Below are 22,816 nucleotides of genomic sequence, written 5' to 3'. Positions count from 1 at the left end.
GACATCACCAGGGTGAGGTTGTGTTGACTTGATTCTAGGAGCTCACTTAAGAATATGGATTTTAAAATTAATTACTGTGGTTTCTTGAATGTGTGCATTTAAAATTATTTTCCTGAGGTTCTAAAGTACTTCAGGTACAAGAACAACTTACAATTTTTTCTTCACTTTTGTTACTCAGTCCTATTAAGAATCCTAAGAGTATGGGAACTTTCATGTTGGAGATTTTATCAAACGGAACATTTAAGTGCTAATTATCACTGAAAAAAAGAGAATATAAACTGTAAATAGGTGGGAAATTCACCTCAACCTCTTTCAAGTGCATTTTGTTACCCTTGCTTTGTGTTTGGTTGCTCTGCTTCCTGTGCTCTTTTTCCACTGCTATGCCAATAAGGCTGATATTGAAAACGCAGCAGGGATCCAAATCTTGCCAAAGTAAATCCTGACTGACACGAATGGGAGCTGGATTTTGCAGAGCCATTTATCATGGGTTTCTGAGGCCAATGACAAAGTGAGGAGTGCTTCATTGCCAGCAGTCAAACCACCACCACCACCACCACCACCATCACCACCACTAGAAATGCTGGAGCATGAGAAGAGCACATTTTATACCTGCTGGGTTTCCATCTCTGTTGTGACAAGAGCAGAGGTCGCTAATGGCCTCTGGTGTGCTGTACCCTTGAGATGACCTGTGGCATGTGCCCCCTCCTCCTGAAGCCCAGCCTCTTGCCCTTGCCCACGCTGATGACCAGCTGTCAGCTGCTCCCATGCTAAAGCTTCCCGTGAGCAATTCACCAACTGGCAGTCATTGTGAGGATGTGCTCATTTCCAGAGCAACATGCTCCCTCATCACTTTCTCCTTGGCAGTCATCGGATCAGAAAATTCTCTTTGTAAGCTGGATCTCTGCTTTCCCTTTTAATGCAATAACATGCTTCAATGCAGGGAACTTCACTGGTTGCTGGCAAGGTTTTCCTGAAAGGGATTGTGTTTCTGTTTAAGTCAAATATGAGCATGGCAAAAACTTTCACCTTGAATAAAGTTGTGTATTGCATTACATAACCCCTTAAAAGAAAAAGAAAAGAGCGACAGGTATAACAGCACCTATATTTATGAGCAGTTTTTCATGGTATTTGCTCCACTTAGGCTGAAATGCTTCTCTGATACAGATGCTTAATCTGTTCTTTATTTTCAAGAAAGCCATGAAAATGTCATCCAATAATTCTCATTTCAAATCTACCAGCACACTCCTCTGGCTAATCACTGTGGTATATTTTTTTTTCAGAAATCTTTCCTTTCAGATGCTGCACAGAATTAGCTGAAACTTGGGTTTCTTTCTTTCTTTTCTTTCTTTCTTTCTTTCTTTTCTTTCTTTCTTTCTTTCTTTCTTTCTTTCTTTCTTTCTTTCTTTCTTTCTTTCTTTCTTTCTTTCTTTCTTTCTTTCTTTCTTTCTTTCTTTCTTTCTTTCTTTCTTTCTCTTTCTTTCTTTCCTTTCTTTCCTTTCTTTCCTTTCTTTCCTTTCTTTCCTTTCTTTCTTTCTCTTTCTTTCTTTCTTTCTCTTTCTTTTTTTCTTTTCCTTCCTTCCTTCCTTCCTTCCTTCCTTCCTTCCTTCCTTCCTTCCTTCCTTCCTTCCTTCCTTCCTTCCTTCCTTCCTTCCTTCCTTCCTTCCTTCCTTCCTTCCTTCCTTCCTTCCTTCCTTCCTTCCTTCCTTCCTTCCTTCCTTCCTTCCTTCCTTCCTTCCTTCCTTCCTTCCTTCCTTCCTTCCTTCCTTCCTTCCTCTCCTTCCTTCCTTCCTCTCCTTCCTCTCCTTCCTCTCCTTCCTCTCCTTCCTCTCCTTCCTCTCCTTCCTCTCCTTCCTCTCCTTCCCCTCCTCTCCTTCCTTCCTTCCTCTCTTTCCTTTTTTTTTTTTTTTTTTTTTTTTTTTTGTTAGATTGGAGTTTTTGTTGGCAATGGTGGACAAAAAGAAAGCAGCAAACAGCACAGTGTCTGAGCTGACCAGGGTATGCACAAGTTTCAATAAGGTGACTGGGTGTACCATTAATCTCTTCTCTTTCTTTCCAGGTGTGCATCCCTTTGCCTCCCTAGGAGGTGCTGTTCAGCTGAAGCACTCTGGTTTTGGGCACTTTAGTAACTAATGACTCTTTATGGCTTGCATATCCCAATTCAGTATCAGTAGAAGAGAACCAAACCTTTGCTTTCATTCAGCCATTGTGATCAGTGGGATGATTAATGAAGAAAAATGCTTGGTAGTATATTTAAATATCATTCAATTTTTTCCCCTCCTCCCTTTGAACACTTTCTTAGTAATAACTGTAAAAAGATGCTTGTACATAGGATTTTTACCTATAGGTTTTTAGTATTTACATGTCATTACTAAATGTTTGCTTAAAATATTTGAAACTTTAGCAGTGGATTTTGTGCTAACATCAAAGATTAAATTAATTAAATATGGAAAGCTAATTTCAAAATATTTAAAATTATTTTACTAAAAATATACAGCACAACACGGTGGCATGCTACATGCAGTCAACAAGGGAAACACTAATACTGTCAATCCATGTAGGCATTCATATATTGAGACCTAACGAAAAAGGTTTGCCTTTTATTCATATTTTGGGCTGCTGACTATAATTATAGCTTCATGGAAAATGAAAGGCAACTTCTCCTTTATTCGGATGAAATGTGCTGCTCTCTAATTAATACTCAGGATCATTCCACAACATTTTTTGTGAAAATATTTGAGTGTTAGTAGATAAGATGAGGAGTATTTCTTTTCTGGGCATGGTTTTACTCATTTTTTCCCATTATCACTCAATGCGATATAACAATTGACATTCATTTGCAGTACTTCAGCTGAGCTCTCTGCATGCTGTACAAATATTAATATCCACTGCAGGGAGAAAGAAGGAACAAAACCACAGAGCTCAGAGTTTCTCTAAGCCAAAGCATCATTATTCAATGTAGAGAGAGGTGACAGAACTTTTACTAAAACAGCTGTGTCTATAAACCTTGGGTTGTTTATACATTATCCTAGAAGTGGAAAGCTGACAGATTTCCAGTCTGCAATAGGCAGTGGTTGGAGACAAGACATGGACTAGGCAAATAAAAGCTCCATACATCATTTAGTTCCCAAAGTACAAGGTGACTGTTCTAAACCATTAGAATAGATGACAACAAGACTAGCCTCCACACAGCACTTCATTGCTTCTGCAGTGAAGGGTTCATCTGGTTTCATTACTGTCTTGCTCACGATTTCCTGTTCTGCAGCAGGGAGAAAAGTTTGGCTTTGCTTTGTGCATATGTGTTTGCACATTCTTTATTGCTCATGATACTCATCACAGATACCTCAGCAACCTGCAGGAATGCTTTATTTCTCCTCACTCCTAAGGCACCTAGCAAGTTAGGGAACAGCATACTGTGATGCAGAGCTTTTTAACATCAGCTCCAGGAGCTAAATTCCTGAGAAAGTGTTTCCAGGGAAATGTATACCTAAATCTATATATTGGTGAACTGGATTCCTGAGGATGATGCTAATGAAAAATGACATAACATAAATGGGCAAGGGTGTCTTATGCCCAGTCTATTGCTCGTAAAATGTCAGCCTATGTCTGAAAATCCACATCTTACTGATTGTGGGAATATAGCATCCCTATTTAACTGTATATTTGAGACAAAGACAGGACCTGAAACTGCTTGCTACTTCTACAATTTCCAGACTGGAAAATTTACATCGTTAGGAAAATTTTTAGATATCTGATCTTATCTAAATAGTTACAATCACTCCCCAAGTTTCTTGTCACGTCTGGCTCCCTCTAGGCAGAGATCTGTAGGGCAAGATAACCCCTGAGCACTTGTCACCTTTCACTGACATGCTCACCCACACTTCAGGTGAGGAGGACAGCATTCTGGGAGGAGATCTATCAGGTCCTCACCTCAGGATGCAAAACGTGCTGCAGAGATACAGAGTGAAACAGCATGTGTCATCTTATATGGTAACAGAGTGCTCTTGCTCTGAGAAAGCACTCACAACTCAAAATACATGGTTGACAGCAACTGGAAGGATCAGGTGAGCATGAGGGCGTGCAAGCTGTGTGTGCATGGCTGCAGGAGGCAAAGGCTGTGCTCACTCCACAGGGATGACCTCATGGGGCCGCTGAGGAGATCCTTGGCTCGTGCTCAGCCCTGACAAGGCAGAGGCTGGCACAAGGTTATGCTGTTTAATGGAGAGTGCAAGTCTTAGCAAGGTGCCACTGCCTCTTTGCTTTCCAAGCAGGAATGGCACCTGCCCTGCCCTGCCCTGATCCTCCCCATAGCCCATGCTGGAGAGGGGCTGTGGAGGGGTCAGGTCCCAGCTGGAAGTAATTCCATCCATTGATAGCACAGCTACAACAGAGTTTGTGTTTTGCAGAGTTAGCTTTTTCAATCACACTCTGTTTGTAAACCGAGACTGCCAGACTCATCTCTCCAGGAAGAGGATTCCTTCTGAAAACAGGTCATTGTGAAAATACCCACATATCCAGGAAAGGTGTGCCATTTTCTTTTGGAAGGCTTCAGCTTGCCTCTAAAACAGTGGTGAAATCCTGATGTACCAAGTCAAGTCAGAGCTGGAAATTTTTGAAGTGAAAAACTTTAATAAAAGACAACATTGATGATACGTAGTCAAATCTGACCCTCAGATTACAGTATGTTTTGCTATTTGTCAAAAAAATTAACAATTCTTATTGAAACTGAAAAAAAAGTATAGAAATAAAACCAGCTGTCCAAAAAAAAGCTAGATGGGAACAAGTATTATTTCTTACTAACAGCTTCTAGATGTCTGAGGAAATACTGTGCCACTCAAGCAGACAATAAACCAAATTTCTTTAAAGCTAACATTAGCAATTAACAAAATAGCCTTTTTGGTTTTTGAGTAAGAGCTACACAAATGGAAATAATGCAAACTGCATGGGAAGAGTTTAATTAGTATCCCTAAATACCAACGTTCCTGGAGACCACAGAAACAACGAGCATCTATATTAATTAATTGGGTAAAATTATCTGCTTAGTTATATGGATGTAATTAAGAGTAATGTCTTGAGGTCTGTCTTTTAAAGTCATTTTGCTGCTTTAAAAAAATATCTGGGAAAAGTTTTTCATTAAAGAGACCAGAATTTTGTTTGACCAAAATGTCTAAGCAAAAAGTTTCCAAGAGATTCAGCATTTAGCTCATTATTTCATGTGGACAGAATCCCATCAATAAGAGGAATATCTACCTTCAAATAGTTCTATTAACCCAGAACCCATATACAGAGGAAAAATCAAGTGGAGTTTTTTTTCAGATAGAAGCTTATTTTGAGTGATACTAAAAGTGGTCATGATGACACGTAAGTCAGAGCTTAAAGGAGTAAAAGAAAGTGAAGTAGTGAGAATGTAGAGTTAAGTCAGAGCTGAAGAACCAAAGGATAAAGGCAGGATATAGGTATTGAAAAATCCTGCAAGAGAAAGAGAATTGTGTTAAAAAGTGTGGAATGTCCTGCAGAGTCATCATGAGACCCACTCAAATGAGTTGTTCACAGGGGAGCAACTATTCTGGTCAGGAAAGAACTGCGTCAGGAGATGAGACTCTGTTCCTGTCAGAAAGGTACTTTATTCTACTTGGCATGATCAAGTGTTTTCTTCCCCATAAAAAATTAAAAAGTCAAGAAAATCACTTAAGATTTGACAATAAACTGATAGTTAAAGGACAGTTTTAGATTTATGATATTGTTTCAATTAAGTCAAATCAGCTCACAGACTTGAATATTTTATCCGTGCTCCAGCCGTAGGGATACTGGCTGCTCTGGTAAAATTAAATTGATTTGTTTCTCTCAGTTCCACACAAGCTACATCCTGCTTTGTCATATTTGGCTTCTAATAAAACACTACTGGCACAGCATTCCACCTCAAAATGCTGCCTGTGGCTCAAGCCTTTTTTCCCCAAGGAGTGACATAAACCATCCATGAGATGAAATAAGAACTCATATAGATTTAGACAGGAGCTAGTGGTTCTGATGATTTTTTTTAGTTTAAAATTATAGAGCTGGCATGAAGGAAGACCTCATGTGTTTTCACTCAGTGTCACTGGCACATGGTACCAGTGCTCTCAAGGCTGTAAATAAGGTTTGTTGTTGTACCTTTACAGCATCTGGGAATACTGAAATTCCTTCCTTTCTGCATTTTCCCCTTCTTCTTCTCCTACACCAAAAAAGCCAAGACTCAAACCCAATGTACCATTACATCCATAAAGAAATTAGTAGCAGGTATCAGTTCTTGAAATCTCTGTCTAAAACATGAGAATTAGGGTTAATGCTACCCTGTTGTATTAATTTCTGGAGTTTTTTAGTCTTCAAGCAGTTCTCTGCAAGAAGGCAGAGACACATGGGTAAGGATTCCATTGGTCTTACTCTGAACAACAGTGCTTGCTGCTGGTCTTTCTCTTCACTGGAGGTAATAAATTCCCAAGATCAAAACTGTTGATCTGAGCCAAATTTGTGATCTATTCCAGTTCTTTTCCTCATGGCTAATACTGTGGACTTTGTACAGCTGAGATATCTTCTATGTGAATGTCAAATGTTATCTTTATACAAAGCTTACATGCTTAGCATCAGAAACTGGTAACACAGCCATTGCTTTCTCCACTGTATGCACTCAAGGTAAAAAGTCCCTTTGATGATCTGTGAAGTGGACCATGATCCAACATGGGCTACTCTGAATGCTCTAGTCGCCCACCTACTTAGTGAAAATCTGCCAGCTCCGGACAACTGCTTGTAAAATCTTGTTTAGAGATCCTATACAAATGAAATTACGTGTGCTATAATTTACAGTTTCTTTTGCTTATCCAAGAGGCTCTCTAATAGAATATAGAAATATTCTCTTGTTTTCCTTGGAACCCTTTTCACTTTACAGAAAAGAATATCTCTTCCATGCTCACTGGCAAACCAGCTCACCCCTTCCTTTTCCATTGCTTCCACATTTGAATGGCAAACTAATGGTGCAACTACTCAGCTGTCTCAGGTACTTGTGTAGTGAGCTTTTTATGTTTTTGAACTCTGTTGATCAAGAAAGGTCGTGATTTTTGCAAAGCTAAATATTCTATTCAGCTTGTGCAAATTTAATTTGGTTTCCACAGCTTCTCAAAATACAGTGATGTATTATCTTTTCTCCCAGAATTCCAGCACACACAGTTGTAAAATGAGCTTGATCTGAAGCTAAATTATAATGTTGCACTGAAGTAGGTTGTTACTTACAAGACATCTATATAATTTGCAGCAGAAACTGTAGAGAATGAGAAGGGCAATTATAAGAAAAAGAAGAACTCTTTCATATGGTCTTCTGTGGAAAATTAACTCCCTTCATGGGAATGCACAGAGCAGTAATAAATCAGGGTGTATACATCCCTCAAATATAATGCGAATGTGTACGGAAGAAAAGTCCATGAAAAAAAGGTCTTCTGAAAAGGCTTTGGATGGTAGGCAACAAAATGCAACAAAATTTGAGCGAAGAGGAGAAAAATATGGAATAGCTGTTTCTCGTGAAAATCTGTGTTCTCTTATTCCAATACATCATGGGATGATGCACTGACAAACACAGAAAGCAATTAAATAATCACATCATTATAAGTATGCACATGTGAATGAAATTACAATTCCACTTCAGCAGTTCCACAATTTCTTAATATATGAATACAACTTTGGAAATGCTAGGATCTTTTTTTCCCAATAGTTTTTTGTGTGTGGTGATACCTATATATCAATCAGACAGACACACACATATATTTATATGTATATCTGATTTAATGTTTCATCTTAATGAGATTTGAAAGTTACTTAGTAATGTGCCCTGAGTACTTAGAATTCCAATTTTCCTTTATCTCTGTGGAGGAGGATGAGCTGAAGCAGAGCACTGAGAGTGTTAGGCATTATGGAACAGTTGATACTAAAATGGAAAATATTAAGAAAAAAAATTGACAGATCTTTCAATAATTAAATAGTATTAGAGAAATAAATTTATAGGGAAGTTTAAGAGTTAAAATAACTGTTGGGATAAATGACGCTGTAAACAAGATTTTTTCTGAGTAAGATTCAAATGAAGGACCACTGGGAATGCTAGTGAAACTCTGTTTCAGACATTTGGATGAAAATTTATGAATTGTTCAAAAACATTGCAGCTGGATTTCTGAGAGAGGGCTATATAACATTTTTGGTCTGGGTCAATTAAACGTTCTGCTTTATAAAAATATAAGAATAGGATCCTCAGGTAATCTCAATATTTTATCAGACCTCTAGATTAATGCTTGCATAATTTTTAATGTGGCAATTTTAATTATTAAAAATTAGAAAACCAGATGGAATTACAAAACAGCAACAGATTACTTAATTAACTTTTGCCTACTGGGATAAATAGAACATACCACAGAATATATCAAAGCAGACACCAATGAGACACTATACATCCATTAGTATGCAGGAGGTTTTCTCTTCAGATAGCAGTTCTTATCAGACATAAGCATACGCCTATCATTCTTATTAAATAAACCCAGCAAGTCCTCATGTTATAATCCACAGCATATAACATCATGGCAAAAATCTGAAGAAGTATTCTATGATGCTCCCTGCAGACCAGTGAGATCTCCCACCTAAGCACATGAGGGGGACAAAAATGAAAAAAATAATTGCTATTATTTTATGAAGTAGAGTAACATGTAAGTTAGTCTGCAAATACTAACAAACATCCTTCAGCTGTGAAGGGGCCTTAAACCAAAAGTAATCAAAACATCAGATTTTAAAATTGTTGACATATTTGTCTAATCATATCACAAATACTCTGTCAGCTCCACTGCATGACATGTATTACATACCTGGGTAAAAACAGGAGTGAATCAAATGAAGAGCAGACCTGTAAACCCATAATAATATAAATCTGCTTTACTTATATGAAATATCCTTTGAAATTATTGCAGTACTATGTAGATTTTTGCAAATTCTTAGTATAATTTGCAAAGATGTTCTCTGAAATAAAAATTATTTCAAACAGGATTCTAGAAGCTCTACAACTGCTTCTTTTGGAATGAACCCCAGCTGATGACTTCCAAGATTCCCAGAAAAATTGATGATAATTACTGCACACCAAATAAGTTCCTACATGATGTGCACTGATACCTTTTTATTTAATAAAAATGAATGTCACCATATATATGTGCATACATTTGGTTATTGCTATCAGAATTAAAAGCCTGCAATTTAAACCCAGCCTATTCGAAAAAGGGCTCAGCAGACCCACACAAATGGAAATGACTGCTTGCCACAGGTTTTTAACCAGGCTTCAAGACAATGTGTTTGTTAGTACCTTCAGATTAATATTGGTTAGTTTTTGAACACTTTCAATCTCATGCTAGATGATTCAAACCAGATGAAAATAAAAATGTGTTACCCAAAACAAAAGAATACAGAAAATACAGTATTGTAGTATTTACTGAACAAAATAACAAAAACCATGTTTGCTTTTTTTTTTAACAGCATTAAGTAATCAAATTTAGGCCATACAAGCATCAAGAAATGTAAGTAACTGTACTATTAAGGTGGTATCTACAACTTTTTTTAAACTGCTCAAAATCCAAAACCACAAATGTTGTATACCTCACTTAAAAATCATTCAAGTGCCTTGCACAGTATGTAAAAAATGATAGTAAATACTGCTATGAAACGTACATGCAGTACCTGAATTTTATATTTCAATACCTCAGGCCCAGATCATCAAAGCATTTAGGTTTCCACTCCTCAGGGAAGCTCTGAGTCTCCATGTATGTTAACCCCTTCTCTGAAAGGAGTAACTGTTTTTGATGGGGTGAATTTATAGTGTTGTCTTTCCCTGTGCAGGGAGGGAAAGGGTCAATTTTACAGAAAGAATGGTTCCAATAGGCAGAAAGTTTATGGACTGCAACTACATGAACCACCTTCCCTACACAACATAAAAATATTCTAATATTAAGGATTATTTTACAACTCAGTGGAAATATGCAGTAATGCAATTCATTTCCTTTGTCTGGATGACAAAAATGCAGTCTTAACAGTCACAAGAACCTGCCTTGTGTTAGCTATAAAAAAAAATATATTTATATATATATTTATGCAACTACTATGTGCATTAAACAAAACCACTGTATGAATCAGCAGGGTTCAATAACACTTGTATCTGAATCTCTGGAAGGGGTGCATTGAAGTCTATGGTGCTTCTCAGTAAGGACTCACAATGAAATGGCAAAGAATAGAAAAACATTTATTTTAAATCTTATTTTTCTTACCCCATTGCCTAATAAATGGTCCATAAGCTCTCTGGCAGCTAAAAGGATCTGTTGCCTTTAATTCAACCTACTGCTGAGAAATGAAAAATACACCTTAATACAAATCTGATAATTCATTTTTTAGTGAACACTGAAATCGAAAATCAGCCAAACATCATTGTGAACTCCCATGAAATAATTCCACCATCGTGAAAATTCTCTGTTGTCTTCAGTTCTTAACAATCTGTGAATCATGAGTTGTTTAGCAGCCTAGTAATCAGCAACGTACAAGAAGCATTGTATTATTCCTGGAAAGCATTTACATTGTGACTCACTCAGGTTGGCAGGTCAATTTAGAACTGAAAAGTGTATTTCACATCTGTTTATATAAATGTTGGAAAATTCCTTTTCTTCTTTACCTGTCTTAAGATACTTTTCTCAATCACACTGTGATCAATGCCCTTTACACTGAAATGGTACAGATTTTTTCCTCAATCTTTGAGATAACAGAGAAGAAGACTTGAACCAAAGGGCAACACCCTTGCGCACCAAAGCTTTATTATATTTCTGATTACTGTGCATCCCCACACCTAAAGCAATTAACATGGCACTTGTGCCATAGTTCTGATACTGTAGGTGTCCACTGACAAGTGTTCTGCATGAACCATTGTGTCTCAGTCCACTAACAAAAACTACTGTGCAGTAGTAATCTGGTATCTTAGATAGTTTTTCTTCTTGGACAAAGTTTATCCAGAATCTTCTTTCTATGAGGCTACAGCAGCTTAGGGCTCCTTTTCTTTAAAGAGAGGCAAAATAAATGTCTTACACCTGTAGGCCAGTACTGGTGTTCTGTCCCAGAAATTTTAGCACTGCTCTGATACGATGAACCCTTCTTTTTCTCCCACTGGTTCTACCTCAGCATAGGCAGGATGTCCAGATCCTCTTCTGAATTTCATTGCTGGCCATCTGCTTGGACGTCGCTACAACAGCAATAATAAAAGAAACTTTTATGAAGGGTACTACAATAAATTGTTAATAAAAAGATCTAACAATATCCTGCAATTTTGACCTTTCATACTAAACCACACTCCTTGTAGTTGTTACAGGAATAGAAAGGCACAGTTCAGCAGCAGTGAAAGTCAGAGGAATTCATAACTATTTTAAAATTTATGAGGAATGACTGTTCTTAAACACATAAACAATTACCACTACTCTTAGCAATGAAGAGGATGAAATAGCTCTTGTCTAAAATGGTTGATTATCGGATTTGTCACATAAAGAACTGATGCTCCACTAACCTCTAAGGATCTGTCTGATACCCTTCCTTCCTAGTTCTGCACAGGAATTTTCTAATGTACTCTATGCCATGGGAAAATATGTGGCAGAGTTGACAGGAACTTTAATTTCAAAAATTATTTAGGATAAAATTCTGGCATGCTTATGCAGGACTCTCAAAATAATGACTTCCTATTTCAAATGCCATAATTTCTACTTGAGTAGTTTACTTTGATGGTTCAAATAGAAGCAACATTTTAATTTAAACTCTTAAGAACTTTGGGTACAAGAGCCTTAAGAAGTCCTAACCAGTTTCCACTAGGATCTTAGGCGCCTGCTTTAAAAACAGCTAATAAACAGAGAAAATAAACAGTTATTTTCTAGGGCAGATAAAACAATTCCTGTATTATTATGATACCTCTAGGGAGGAAAAGTGCTTTAAACAATCTTTTTTTTCAAATGAATTAATGTCAGGTAAGGCTCAGATTTTGGGTGACCACTCTGAGTTTATGTCAAAGGGAATAGCTTTCAAGAAAATAGGGAAACTCCTTCATAGAGTCAGTGAGAAGAAAAATCTTTCATAAAAAGATTTTTCCCTATTGAAAATTTTATCTGCCAAATATACTGATTTATTTCTCTTTACTGACAAGAGTTACAATCTGCTTGGAAGGAGGGCTAGAAGATACAGCAACTTATATAGAAATATTGCAGGAAAATGAGAGGAGAATCAATGAAAACAAGTTACAGCCTGTATTTTCATTGACAGCTCAAAAGAGAAATAATTTTACTTTATGATCTTTATTCTGAATATAAACACTGCACTTGATTTTCTGTCCCTATAACACCCCAATTTATTTCCTTTCAATCACAAAGGAGACTTCATGCTGCTGAGGGGTGTTGTTGGTGGCCATAGCATAGCCACGGCCATGTTGTTTTGCTATGGACTCATGGTGCTATTGGGCAGGACTCACTAAAGAAATCTTGAGGTGTCACTGGATTTGTTCCCAACAAACCACACAGCTGACTGCAGGTTCAGCACCAAGTCTTCCTCAGTGACCATTTTCAGGAAGATATCTCATAAAAGCAACTGCTTCCTTTTCCTCCCGTTGCAGGGTCAGGTTACTTTTGAGGCATTCAGAGTTAAATTCTGTTTGGCAGGTGATTTAAAATACCAGACTTTTCAGTGCAGCACCCTCCTACAAAATAGGAAGGCAGAACACCGTCTTCTTTAATGGATGTCTCTTCCTAACAAGAAAGTATTTTCAAACTTTGCAGAGTTTTTTCTACCCAAGCTTGATTCTGTGTGTTTTCAAAATTAAGAAGGACAGTTTGGTTACTGCTAAAGTAAAAGGGTCATATTCTGTTCTCAGGCTCACTAAAGTAAATCAAGAATAATGCAATTAAATGTAAAGGGTTTATTTCAGATTTACACTGGTACAAATGAGAAAGGAGGTCTCTAATGAAAAGGGAAGGAAAAACCACTGGAAAACTAGCAAGAAAGAATAACTAGAAACAGAATCAAATGGCAACACTAAAGATGAGCGGGGGTTTTAATATAGTAAGTTGCTCCCTAATTGAATTTTTAGGTGTACCTATGATTAGTTACTACTTCATTGCTACATTGCTGATAGATAGATACTAAATTTACCATTTTGTACTACTCTTTTTAATTTGCCTTTCCAGATGATTAGTTATGGAACAGATGTGTATCAGTTTTAATGATACAAGCCATAAGACATAAATTTCAGTTGTTTTTCCAGAAATAAAGCAAAATACTTGAAGGTCATCTCCTAATATTGCAGTTACAGTTTTCTGCGGTTTCTTGTCATGTCTGAGGTGAGATTTTCCTTTTATAGTGATTGTTTAATTTTAGCTTCATTATGTGCATGTTGACAGTTTTAAAAGACAACACTGACAAACTATCAATTCATTACCTTATGTAACCCCTTGAAAGCTGTAAAAATATTTCAGCTTTTACTGAAAAAAACAAATGTAACTTGATAGATATTGGGAGATACAAAGTTCCTTAATTTGCTGAAGCAGCTCAGGAAATACTTAATGCATTCTTCCTCTTTTTTCTCTCGGAAGACTATTTAAAAAACAGAAAAAACCCTTACCCCCAAACAAACCAACTGAACAAAACACACCAAAAAACCCACCAAACCCAAACCAAACAGGGAGAAAGCAAGCTGGGTACTTAATTTAATTCTCAATTTTAGCAGGAAAAAATATGTTTCTTCCTCTGGAATCAGAGCACTTAAAGGAAATCCTCTGAGCTGCGGCTGGAGAGTTGTAACTCCTTCTTCCTTTCAGGGTATTACAAAGCAGGAAAACAGGACTAGTATTTTTTTTTCATTTTTTGAAGCTTCCTTGAGTTCACTATTTTAAGCAATGAAGTTGAGAGAAAAGCACTTGTGACCCTACAAGACCAGGATGCAGAAGAAATATGTTGAGATGCAGGAAAATAAATTATGATATACATTAAAAAAGTTAGTTCCTATTGAAGATCAGTAAGATAAAAGGAAAAAAATCGCAGCAGTTGGATAACCCATGGAAAGTGAGGTCTGCCTTTCATGTTTCCTACATTATGTCTCTCTACACCATTGCTGGTGGCTGTGCAGGATGTTTGACTTCCTGCAGCAATACAAAGACTAAAATAAGTATATTTATATCCATCTTGCAGAAGAGACAGAATTTATACCATTTCTCTTACTTCTGAGGGAAAACCAGAGGGGAATCCACCTATTAAAACTAAAGGGTAGAAACTGAAGTAACTTCTCACTCTGTTTGCAAGGAAAGATTGCCACGTGTATTCTTCTTTTTGATCAGTTTCTTCTTTGGACCTCTTTCAATATTGGGGATTTTTGAGCCTTATAGAGCCTCGTTTATCCATCAAAATCATATGACCTCACTTAGACATGTTAAAAAAAGGGTTTGATACATATCTGAGTGCATTTAATTGAATACAGTCTAAATAAAAAGTTTTTATGATCTGAACATGGTTTCTAGTGTTACAGATGATTTTTTAAGGTTGCTGGCTGTAGACCATCTTATTTCCTGCTGAACAGTGACCAATACTACAAGATCAGTTACAGAAGGATGGACAGTTGTGTACAGTTGTGTTGAAATGCTGGTATCTGAAGACTGATGCCCTGCTTCTGAAAGTTTTTTGGTGCTGACATTATCTATAAAACTTAGGCAATTTAACACTTTTCTTCTGAGATGGTAATTTATCAAAAGCAATTGTAATAACATATATTTTGTTAGCTGCAGCAATTTTAAGCTTTTACATTTCCTTTCATACATCTGTGTGAAAACAAGTTTCTACCAGTAATGGACCGAAGAAACTTGGCAACAGGTGTTACATATTTGATATTCTTACATCCTAGCCTCTATTATCACCATCCCATCCTTAGTCTATATTTCCCTGAGTACACAAAAATGGAATGAGAACAATTCTGTACAGATCTGCAATGTCAGAAGAGCAGTAAAAGGAAAACAGTAATGAAATATTTGCCCCTCTGTCATCTCCTCAACCGTGCCACACACATTTTGGTCTGAAAGATTTCTAAAGCACTATCAAAAGTTTCTTCGTATATTTCAACCAGCATAAAATCCCAGAGTGCTTGTGCATGCATCAGCTTTTCATTCCTGAGTATACTGAGTATAAATACTTGACATAACATGAGAAGGTCAATCTTTCAAAGTCTTGACTCTCCAGAGCTCCCTAGTAAACTTGATTTACCACTGAACTACATAAAAGCTGAAGTTATTGAGTACCTTTTAGACTGAATGGTCTGGCACAACTCTGTCCCCTCTATGTATTGATTTTTTTCTATATTTCAATCTTTCAAACTTCCAGAGGACTGGTTCACTGTGTTTACTGAAGAGCTGCATCTCACATTTCCACTGCTGTCGATTTCTTTGTCTAATTCAGGAGTACAGGCACATTTAAATCTATTTAAAAGCTGTATTCTTTAACCACACTTTGTCAAGAAGGCCTATTTAACCCTGATGATTTGGAAATATGCAAATATGGAGTTATCAAAATTCTGGATTTACTGTCAAAACTTCAGAAAAACTGTTATGACTTACTAAAATAGATTAAGAAAAAGGGAACAAAACTATAGTAAGGTCTTACTAAATGACTAAATGTTCATCTGATATTATTCAAGACTCATTAGTCCAAATACTTGTCCAGTGTTAATCTGCCTCAGTAGTCAGGGCTTTGGTTTCTTGTGAGAAGATCTTTCTGTTACCAATTTCCTTCACCATAAAATGTATTTTTGTGCTCAAAGTTACCTGAAATTTGTGCATTAGTCTTTAATGTCTTCTAGAAACACCCAATTTATTTGACAAATCACAGTCAGAAGTGGATGGGGCTACAAATATCTGAAACTATATTTCTGATATATATTCCCAGGAATAAGAACAATTGCCTGACACCATGTTAAATTCATATTTTGAAGAAACTGTTCTTAAATAAGGATTGCTTCAGACTTAAGATTTAGTAGAGCCCTTTTCAGGCTTCATTTATTTTTCTTTTTGATAGAAGGACTTGTTTAATGTATCTTTTTGTGATTTAAACCATCTTTCTATAACCTTTTTTGCAGTCTTATGTTCATCTGAGGAGCTGGCGGCTGAAGGACGAGAAACAGAATACCTCCTTCCTCTACACCTTTGACTTTTATTGTCAGTGTTGATTATTTATTTTAGTGCTTCTCCCTTGTGGTCGATTTAGGTTTCCCTTGCTGAACTGCTGGTTCCTGCTGAGCTGGATAAGCTTTGGAAAAATAACTTTACTATCAGTACTAGGCAATGACAGTGAGATCAATGACAATACTCCAAATGCCATGATGCTGCAGGACTTTGAAAGAAGAGAAGAATGATACCTGTTATTTTCTCTTTAATAATCATCTTAATGAAACACAATTCAGCCTGAACATCTGGACAAAAACTACTTGATGACCATGTTAAGCCTATTTCAAACTAAAAGCATAATCCCCTATAAAAAACAATGGCCCATATCCCAGAAGAAAACAGCAAAGCTGTGTGAGCTCCATCAGCTGGCTTAGGCAGCTAAGGATCTCATTCTTTTTACAAAAACCCTTCTTTTTCTTTAAATCTGTCTTCTATTTACTTTTTGTTTGTTTGAAGACATACACTGCACTTGTGACATTAATGCAGAAACCTAGAAATGGTACATGGAAAACATGTCTGGATGTTAAAGCTGGCTCTTATTTGTGGTGTGCTGTTACAAGCAGAGAAGTAAAATGGTGACCAAGAAATGTCAATTTATTTTCTGAGCTCTGGAATACCAAGAACTCCAGCATATTTAATTATTTTCTCATATTATTTCCTTCCGCTAAGCAGACAGGGGGATGAGCAGATCAAAATCTGAAGAAAATCTACTGCTAAATGTGTGTGCCAGTGAATGTTTTCAGATACAATCCCCTATACAGCCCATCATTAAAAAAACCAAAACAATAATTAGCTCTTTCTCAGACCACCCCAGCTAGGGCTCAGTATTTAGAAATCATCCTCAGTTCATGCTAAGAGTCTATATACTGTCAGCTTGAAGTGAAGCAGAGTTAAATGACAGGAATGCAGATCGCTTCATGCTGGTAGGTCTTCATGCTAAAAATCACACCCAACCTTATTTAATTTACTAGCAAATACGTAAGTTAAATCAAGGACATAATTTAAATTGATTCAAGAAGAGTCAAGGTGCATTCTCCACACTCTGATCACACACTATTATGTATTTGCTGAAGATCTGCAGCTGTTCCTTCCTCCCTTCTTGTCTTTTTCCTGAAGGTCACTCCTGGCTCGATAGCACCAGTTCAACTCTCTGTGTGGCCACTTAAACAGATTCCTGAAATTAGCCATCTTAAACATCCAAGATTAAGTAAAACAAACAACAAAGAAAGACATAGGTATGCGCATGTGTGTGATGTAAGTGTACACGTATGTTTCTAAGCAGCTGAACCAGCAAAATAAAGCTCTGACATACCTCCAAGGAGGCTGGGAACATGAAGGCCAAAGGTGTGACTTTCAAAATAGGATCTTAACTCAAAAGAATGTTAATTTTTAACCACAAACACCCACACTGCTCTTCAGTGTGTGACATATTAACTACTATTAATACATACACAGCCACTAACACATAAGCTCTGAATTCATTCATATTCTTACAGCTTCGGAGTCACACATGTTAATAAGTTTTGTAACTATAAGGTGAATAGAAGAGAAAGGCTCTTTTGCCTGAGGCTAAGAAGTCCTAATGTGGAATGTCATTTTAGACTCCTTAAAATCCTTTGCCCCCAGAGAATCACTAAAGTAAAATTTTATTCATCTTTTGTCAAGCCTCCTGTAGTCATGCTTGGCAATGTATCGTGTCCATCTGGGAAGAGACATCCCAGTGTTTCACTCCTTACCTTCATATCACAGAATCATGAATCTGCTGAGTTGGAAAGGACTCACAAGGGCCCTTGAGTCCAACTCCCAGAGCTGCACAGCACCATCCCCGTGTCCCCTGTGAGTATTGCCAAATGCTCCCTGGGCTCTGTCTGGCTTGGTGCTGTGGCCACTTCCCTGGGGAGCTGTTCCAGATCAAGTGGCCTCAGCCACCATCACTGTTGCCCTCCTTTGGACTCTCTAATAAATATTTTTATTACATTGTGGCACCCAGAACTGCCCCCAGCACTCGAGGTGAGGCTGCCCCAGTGGAGAGCAGAGCAGGACAATCCCCTCCCTTGCCCTGCTGGCCATGCTGAGCCTAATGCCCCCTGGCCCTCCTGGCTGCCAGAGCACTGCTGACTCATACCCAACTTTCCATGGGCCATCATCCAGCTCTTTGAGGATTCCTGAATGAATCCCACCAGGCCCTGCAGATTTGTAGGGATCCAGCTGGAGCATCAGATCCTGCAAAGTTTCAGGGTTGACTGTGAATTGATCATTCTTGCAGTCATGGTCCTCCAGCTCAGGGCACCCTTGGTCCATCATCCTTGTTGAAGACAGAGGCAAAGAATGTGTTAAACACCTCTGCCTTGTCTCTGTCTCTGTTTGTGAGGAGACCATCCTCATCCTGTAATGGGACAACGTTGTTTTTACACTGCTTAATATTAATATATTTGAAAAAAACTCTTTTTATTGTCCCCCACAGCTCTGCTCTGCTAAGCTTTGGCCACATGAATTTTCTCCCTATGGTGGCCAGCAGCAGTTCTGTGTTTTTCCCATGTCACGTGGCCTTGCTTCCACTGGGCATACACCTTCCTTTTTTTGCCTTATTTTTAAGAGTAGATTCCTGCTCAACCAGGAATCTGCCTCACTTGCTTGACTTCTGACATTTGGGAATTGCCTGTGTCCATAGGAGGTGATGTTTAAAAAGTGACCAGCACTGATGTACCCCAGCAAATGCAAAAGCTTTTTTCCCAAGGCATCTTACTCACTAATTCCCTGAGCAGTCTGAGGTCTGCTCTCCTCAGGTCCAGAGTCAAGGTTTTTGCATTTTTCCTTCTGTTAACAGAGATTTTAAACTTGATCTCTTTGTGGTCACTGTGGCCAATATGGCTTCCAATCTCAACTTGCTCACAAGATCCACCCTGTTGACAATCAGGGGATCAAGGAGAGCATCTTTCCAAGCCTGTTCCATAAAGTTGTCATCCAGGTTTTTAAGAATTGTCTGGCCCAGGTTGTACCAGCTGTGTGATGTTCCTGGTTAATTTCTGGCAAGTTGAAATCTCCCATAAGGACAAAGGCAGTTAACTTGGAAGAGTCCCTTGGTTCCCCAAAGAACAATTCATCATTGTCCTGTCCAGGAGGTCTGTAGTGGACCCCCACGATGGCATCTGCATTATTTGTTTGTCCCTTGATTCTTATCCAGAGGCTCTCACCTGTGCCATTGCCATCTGTGAGCTCCATACATTCTACCCCTTCTATTCCACAGAGTGCCACCCCTCCACCTCTCCTGCCCTGCCTGTCCCTTCTGAAGAGCCTGTAACCATCCAACAGGGCACTCCAGGCACAGGATCCATCCCACCGGGTTTCACTTCTCAGCTGTGGCGAGATCACATTGCCTTTGATCTCCAAAACAGAGCACTGTGATGACAACTGAGGTAAATTTCAAGCATTAAAAGGACTTTGGATCACAATATAAGGAAGGAAGAGAAGAAAACCACAAAGTATGCAAGTGAAAACTTCTTGTGTCATGCAACCCTTCTGTCCACAGATAACTGGGTGCAAACATGCAACAGACAACTGAATAAAAAGTAGTCAGACTTATTATGACTTCATTATGACTTATGACCTCATTTTTCAATTTGCTAAATGTTCCCTTGACATTGATTGCTCTCAACACCCAAGTTCAAACACACATGTAAATAATTAGAGATTAAAAATACAGGGAAAAGAAAGAATGTGAAGGGGGGGGAAAAAGGGTAAGAATTAACATATAAAACTAAAGCTTCAATTTAGCCCATAGCTCATTGAAATCTGAGCAAATCCATCTGGCTCAGCTGGGAATTTCTTTACTCCTCTTTACATTGAGCTCTGGACCTCTAGATCACATATGCTGTGACCTGTATCACAGGCATGCAATCCATGACATTCAGGACACCATGACTAGCTTCTTGGCTATCAAACCTCACATCCTGAATACAAGTATACTACATAAATTAGTAAATTAATCAATCAATCACTTTTTAATTGTGCTATAGCTAGTGTGTAGTGCTATATGTTATAGCTAGATTTCTGACATAAACTTTGTTGAGAAAACCATGAAGAGCATTATTTGACATGTAGCCTACTTTACAAAAATCAGTCCAAATCAGCAAGAGACACAGGATTCCTCAAGGGAAGAATATGTAATGTGATTAAAGAGAGGAAACCATTGGCAACTAAATAAAATTCAATGGAGAGGAAATACTGTAAGGTTAATGATAAGTAAATAGAAAACCAAGGCATGCAACATCTCTTCTGTCACTCTGCAGGGTAATCTTTTGTCAATATTTACTCTTAGCTCTTAGGAAGGGCTTGCATTCATTGGAACTTTGACTGAAGCTCCCTTGACTTTAAAAGCTGATAATTAGTTCAGTCTTTGGGCCACCAGAGAAGTGTCCAACCTAAACAATGAAACACATGTTGAACAGTGTAGAGGCTGGAAGAAATAGGAAAATAGTGCATTTTGATTTGAGTCTTCTACACACTTCACAAAAAGTAGAACATTTTTGAAAATGAATTGAACTGTTTGGATGGTATTGTTTTAAAATTGCACACTACCATAGGCAAATTGAATAGCACTGGCATTTAAGACTTCTCACACTCTGTTCAAAATAGCTATTTTTATTCCTGGTGGGGCTGCCCATGTGTGTTCTGCTCAACAGGCATGAACAAAAACCCCCTAGGGAAGCATTTTCTTCAGACTTAAAAGGTAAAAAAAAGTAATAGAATAATGTTACTATGTTCTAAGACAATAGCTTTTGAAATAAATGGTATTTTTCTTGGCTTTTGTGTATTGTTTATTTAAACTAACTATCCTGCACTCAGGATATCATTTAATAGTGTTCAGAGGTGCTACAAGAGATTGCCTTTATCATTGCAAGGATAAACAGCACAGTCAAAGTGTTGGTGTATTTATTCTTATCTGGGAGAGTTCACTCCATGACAAACATGAGTTGGATTTGAGATGAGCTTTGTGAGAACCTGAGTGAGGAGGTAAGTGAATATTGGGTGATATCTGCAAAGAGCACAAGGAAGAAAGAGACTTAAAGCCTCAGATACAGAATCAGTTTATTACACTGTTCTTTATTCAGTAACCAGTCATGATTATAAAACAAATCTACTAAAAATTCTTTACACAGCCCTTAACCTAAAAAACCCAACAAAATCTGATTCAAAATGACATTTTACCTACCAAGTAGTGACAGTATTTTAGATGTAAAAAGAAGTTTCTCTATTAATTATATTAGAGTTTTTAACGAGTGCTATGTTTGATGTCTATATGATGCCTCCATAAAGTAACTTCTTTAAAAGTAAACACAAATGTGCCAGGTTCCTGTTTCTTCTTTTAGGCAGCCTTAGAGTTATATTAATTACTAATGATAGATAAACTGATGTGGATCTTGATTTGACTTCAAGACTTAATGGCAGACTAAAGTGTACTCATAATTTTTTAGACATCTGCAGGAGGGAGATGCCTGTCCATCTGTCACATCTTGTTTTAACTGTGCAATGTGATTATTAATCAAGGGACTTATATGAAACAGTATTATTTTCTGAAATATTTATGTGCTTGTTCTTATTTCATGACCAAGCCCATGGCAATCCTCTTGAGCTCTTTTCCTAGATTGCTAACATCAGATCCGTATTTCATTCATTTCCCATAAATAATGCAGCTTGTGTCCGGTGCTTTTTGGCTATCATGTTATCTGTAACAGTTTATTCAAATATTTTTCAATTGCACAAAATCAATAAAGAATGATTTCTTGTAACACTGACCTATTTATACCAGTTTTGCCTGATTATTTTTTGAACTTCATTTTCAAAAGGCAAGTTTCAGAAGATATTTTCTTCTTTGCACTGGAAACATGTAAATCGTATGGATTAGATTAATATAAGAATATTACATTATACTTCTTATTTTTAAATTGATCAAACAACTTTTTAATTTGAAAATTTAATTATTAAACTTATTTGAAAAAGCACTTTGATTTCTAGAATGGATTACCTTGTTCTGTTCTAGGCTTATAACAAAAATGGTTTTAAAGTTTTGAAACTTGTGTAAGCATTCTGAAGTACAGTCATCCCCTATTTCATCCCTTGTAATTTTCCCACTACATCAGTATTTGCACCACTCACAGGGAAAGGCCACCCCTTCATGACTAGTACTTTTTTACAATTCTTGCTAATGCTGACCCTTCACAAGTATCACAATTATCCTAGTAACGAAAGGAGAATGTAGGTTATTCCCTGTTTTGCATGAATTTTATTTTGACTGATTTTTCCTTTATTTTATACAGAAAGTTTATGTTTTTCTATTTCTTCTAAATGACTACATTGCTTGCTGAAAGACTTATTAGCTGTGACTAATAATAGATTAATAAATTGATTAATGGCACCCAAGGATTAGATACAGTGGAATGAGTCGAACAACACTGATTTAGATACCTCTGTTTGCATGATGAGTAAGGTATCAATTAAAGAAATAAATTAACATGCCCTTACTATGTTTAAAACAGATAAACAAACAA

General features: G+C 37.4%; 1 protein-coding gene across 1 annotated transcript in view; it reads right to left on the bottom strand.

Moving 5' to 3' along the window:
• Nucleotides 1-8,299: 8,299 nt before the first annotated feature.
• Nucleotides 8,300-22,816, bottom strand: part of PLXDC2 (plexin domain containing 2) — a 253,379-nt gene continuing 238,862 nt past the window's right edge. The window contains exon 14 of the mRNA XM_068212586.1: nt 8,300-11,272. Within this exon, the coding sequence (XP_068068687.1) occupies nt 11,156-11,272 (117 nt within the window). The 3' untranslated portion in view covers nt 8,300-11,155. The remainder of the gene's footprint in view (nt 11,273-22,816) is intronic.

This window comes from Anomalospiza imberbis, chromosome 1, assembly GCF_031753505.1.
Source record: "Anomalospiza imberbis isolate Cuckoo-Finch-1a 21T00152 chromosome 1, ASM3175350v1, whole genome shotgun sequence".
Lineage (NCBI taxonomy): Eukaryota > Metazoa > Chordata > Aves > Passeriformes > Viduidae > Anomalospiza > Anomalospiza imberbis.
The sequence above is the reverse complement of the archived record's forward strand: the minus strand, read 5'-3'. Positions and strand labels throughout refer to the sequence as shown.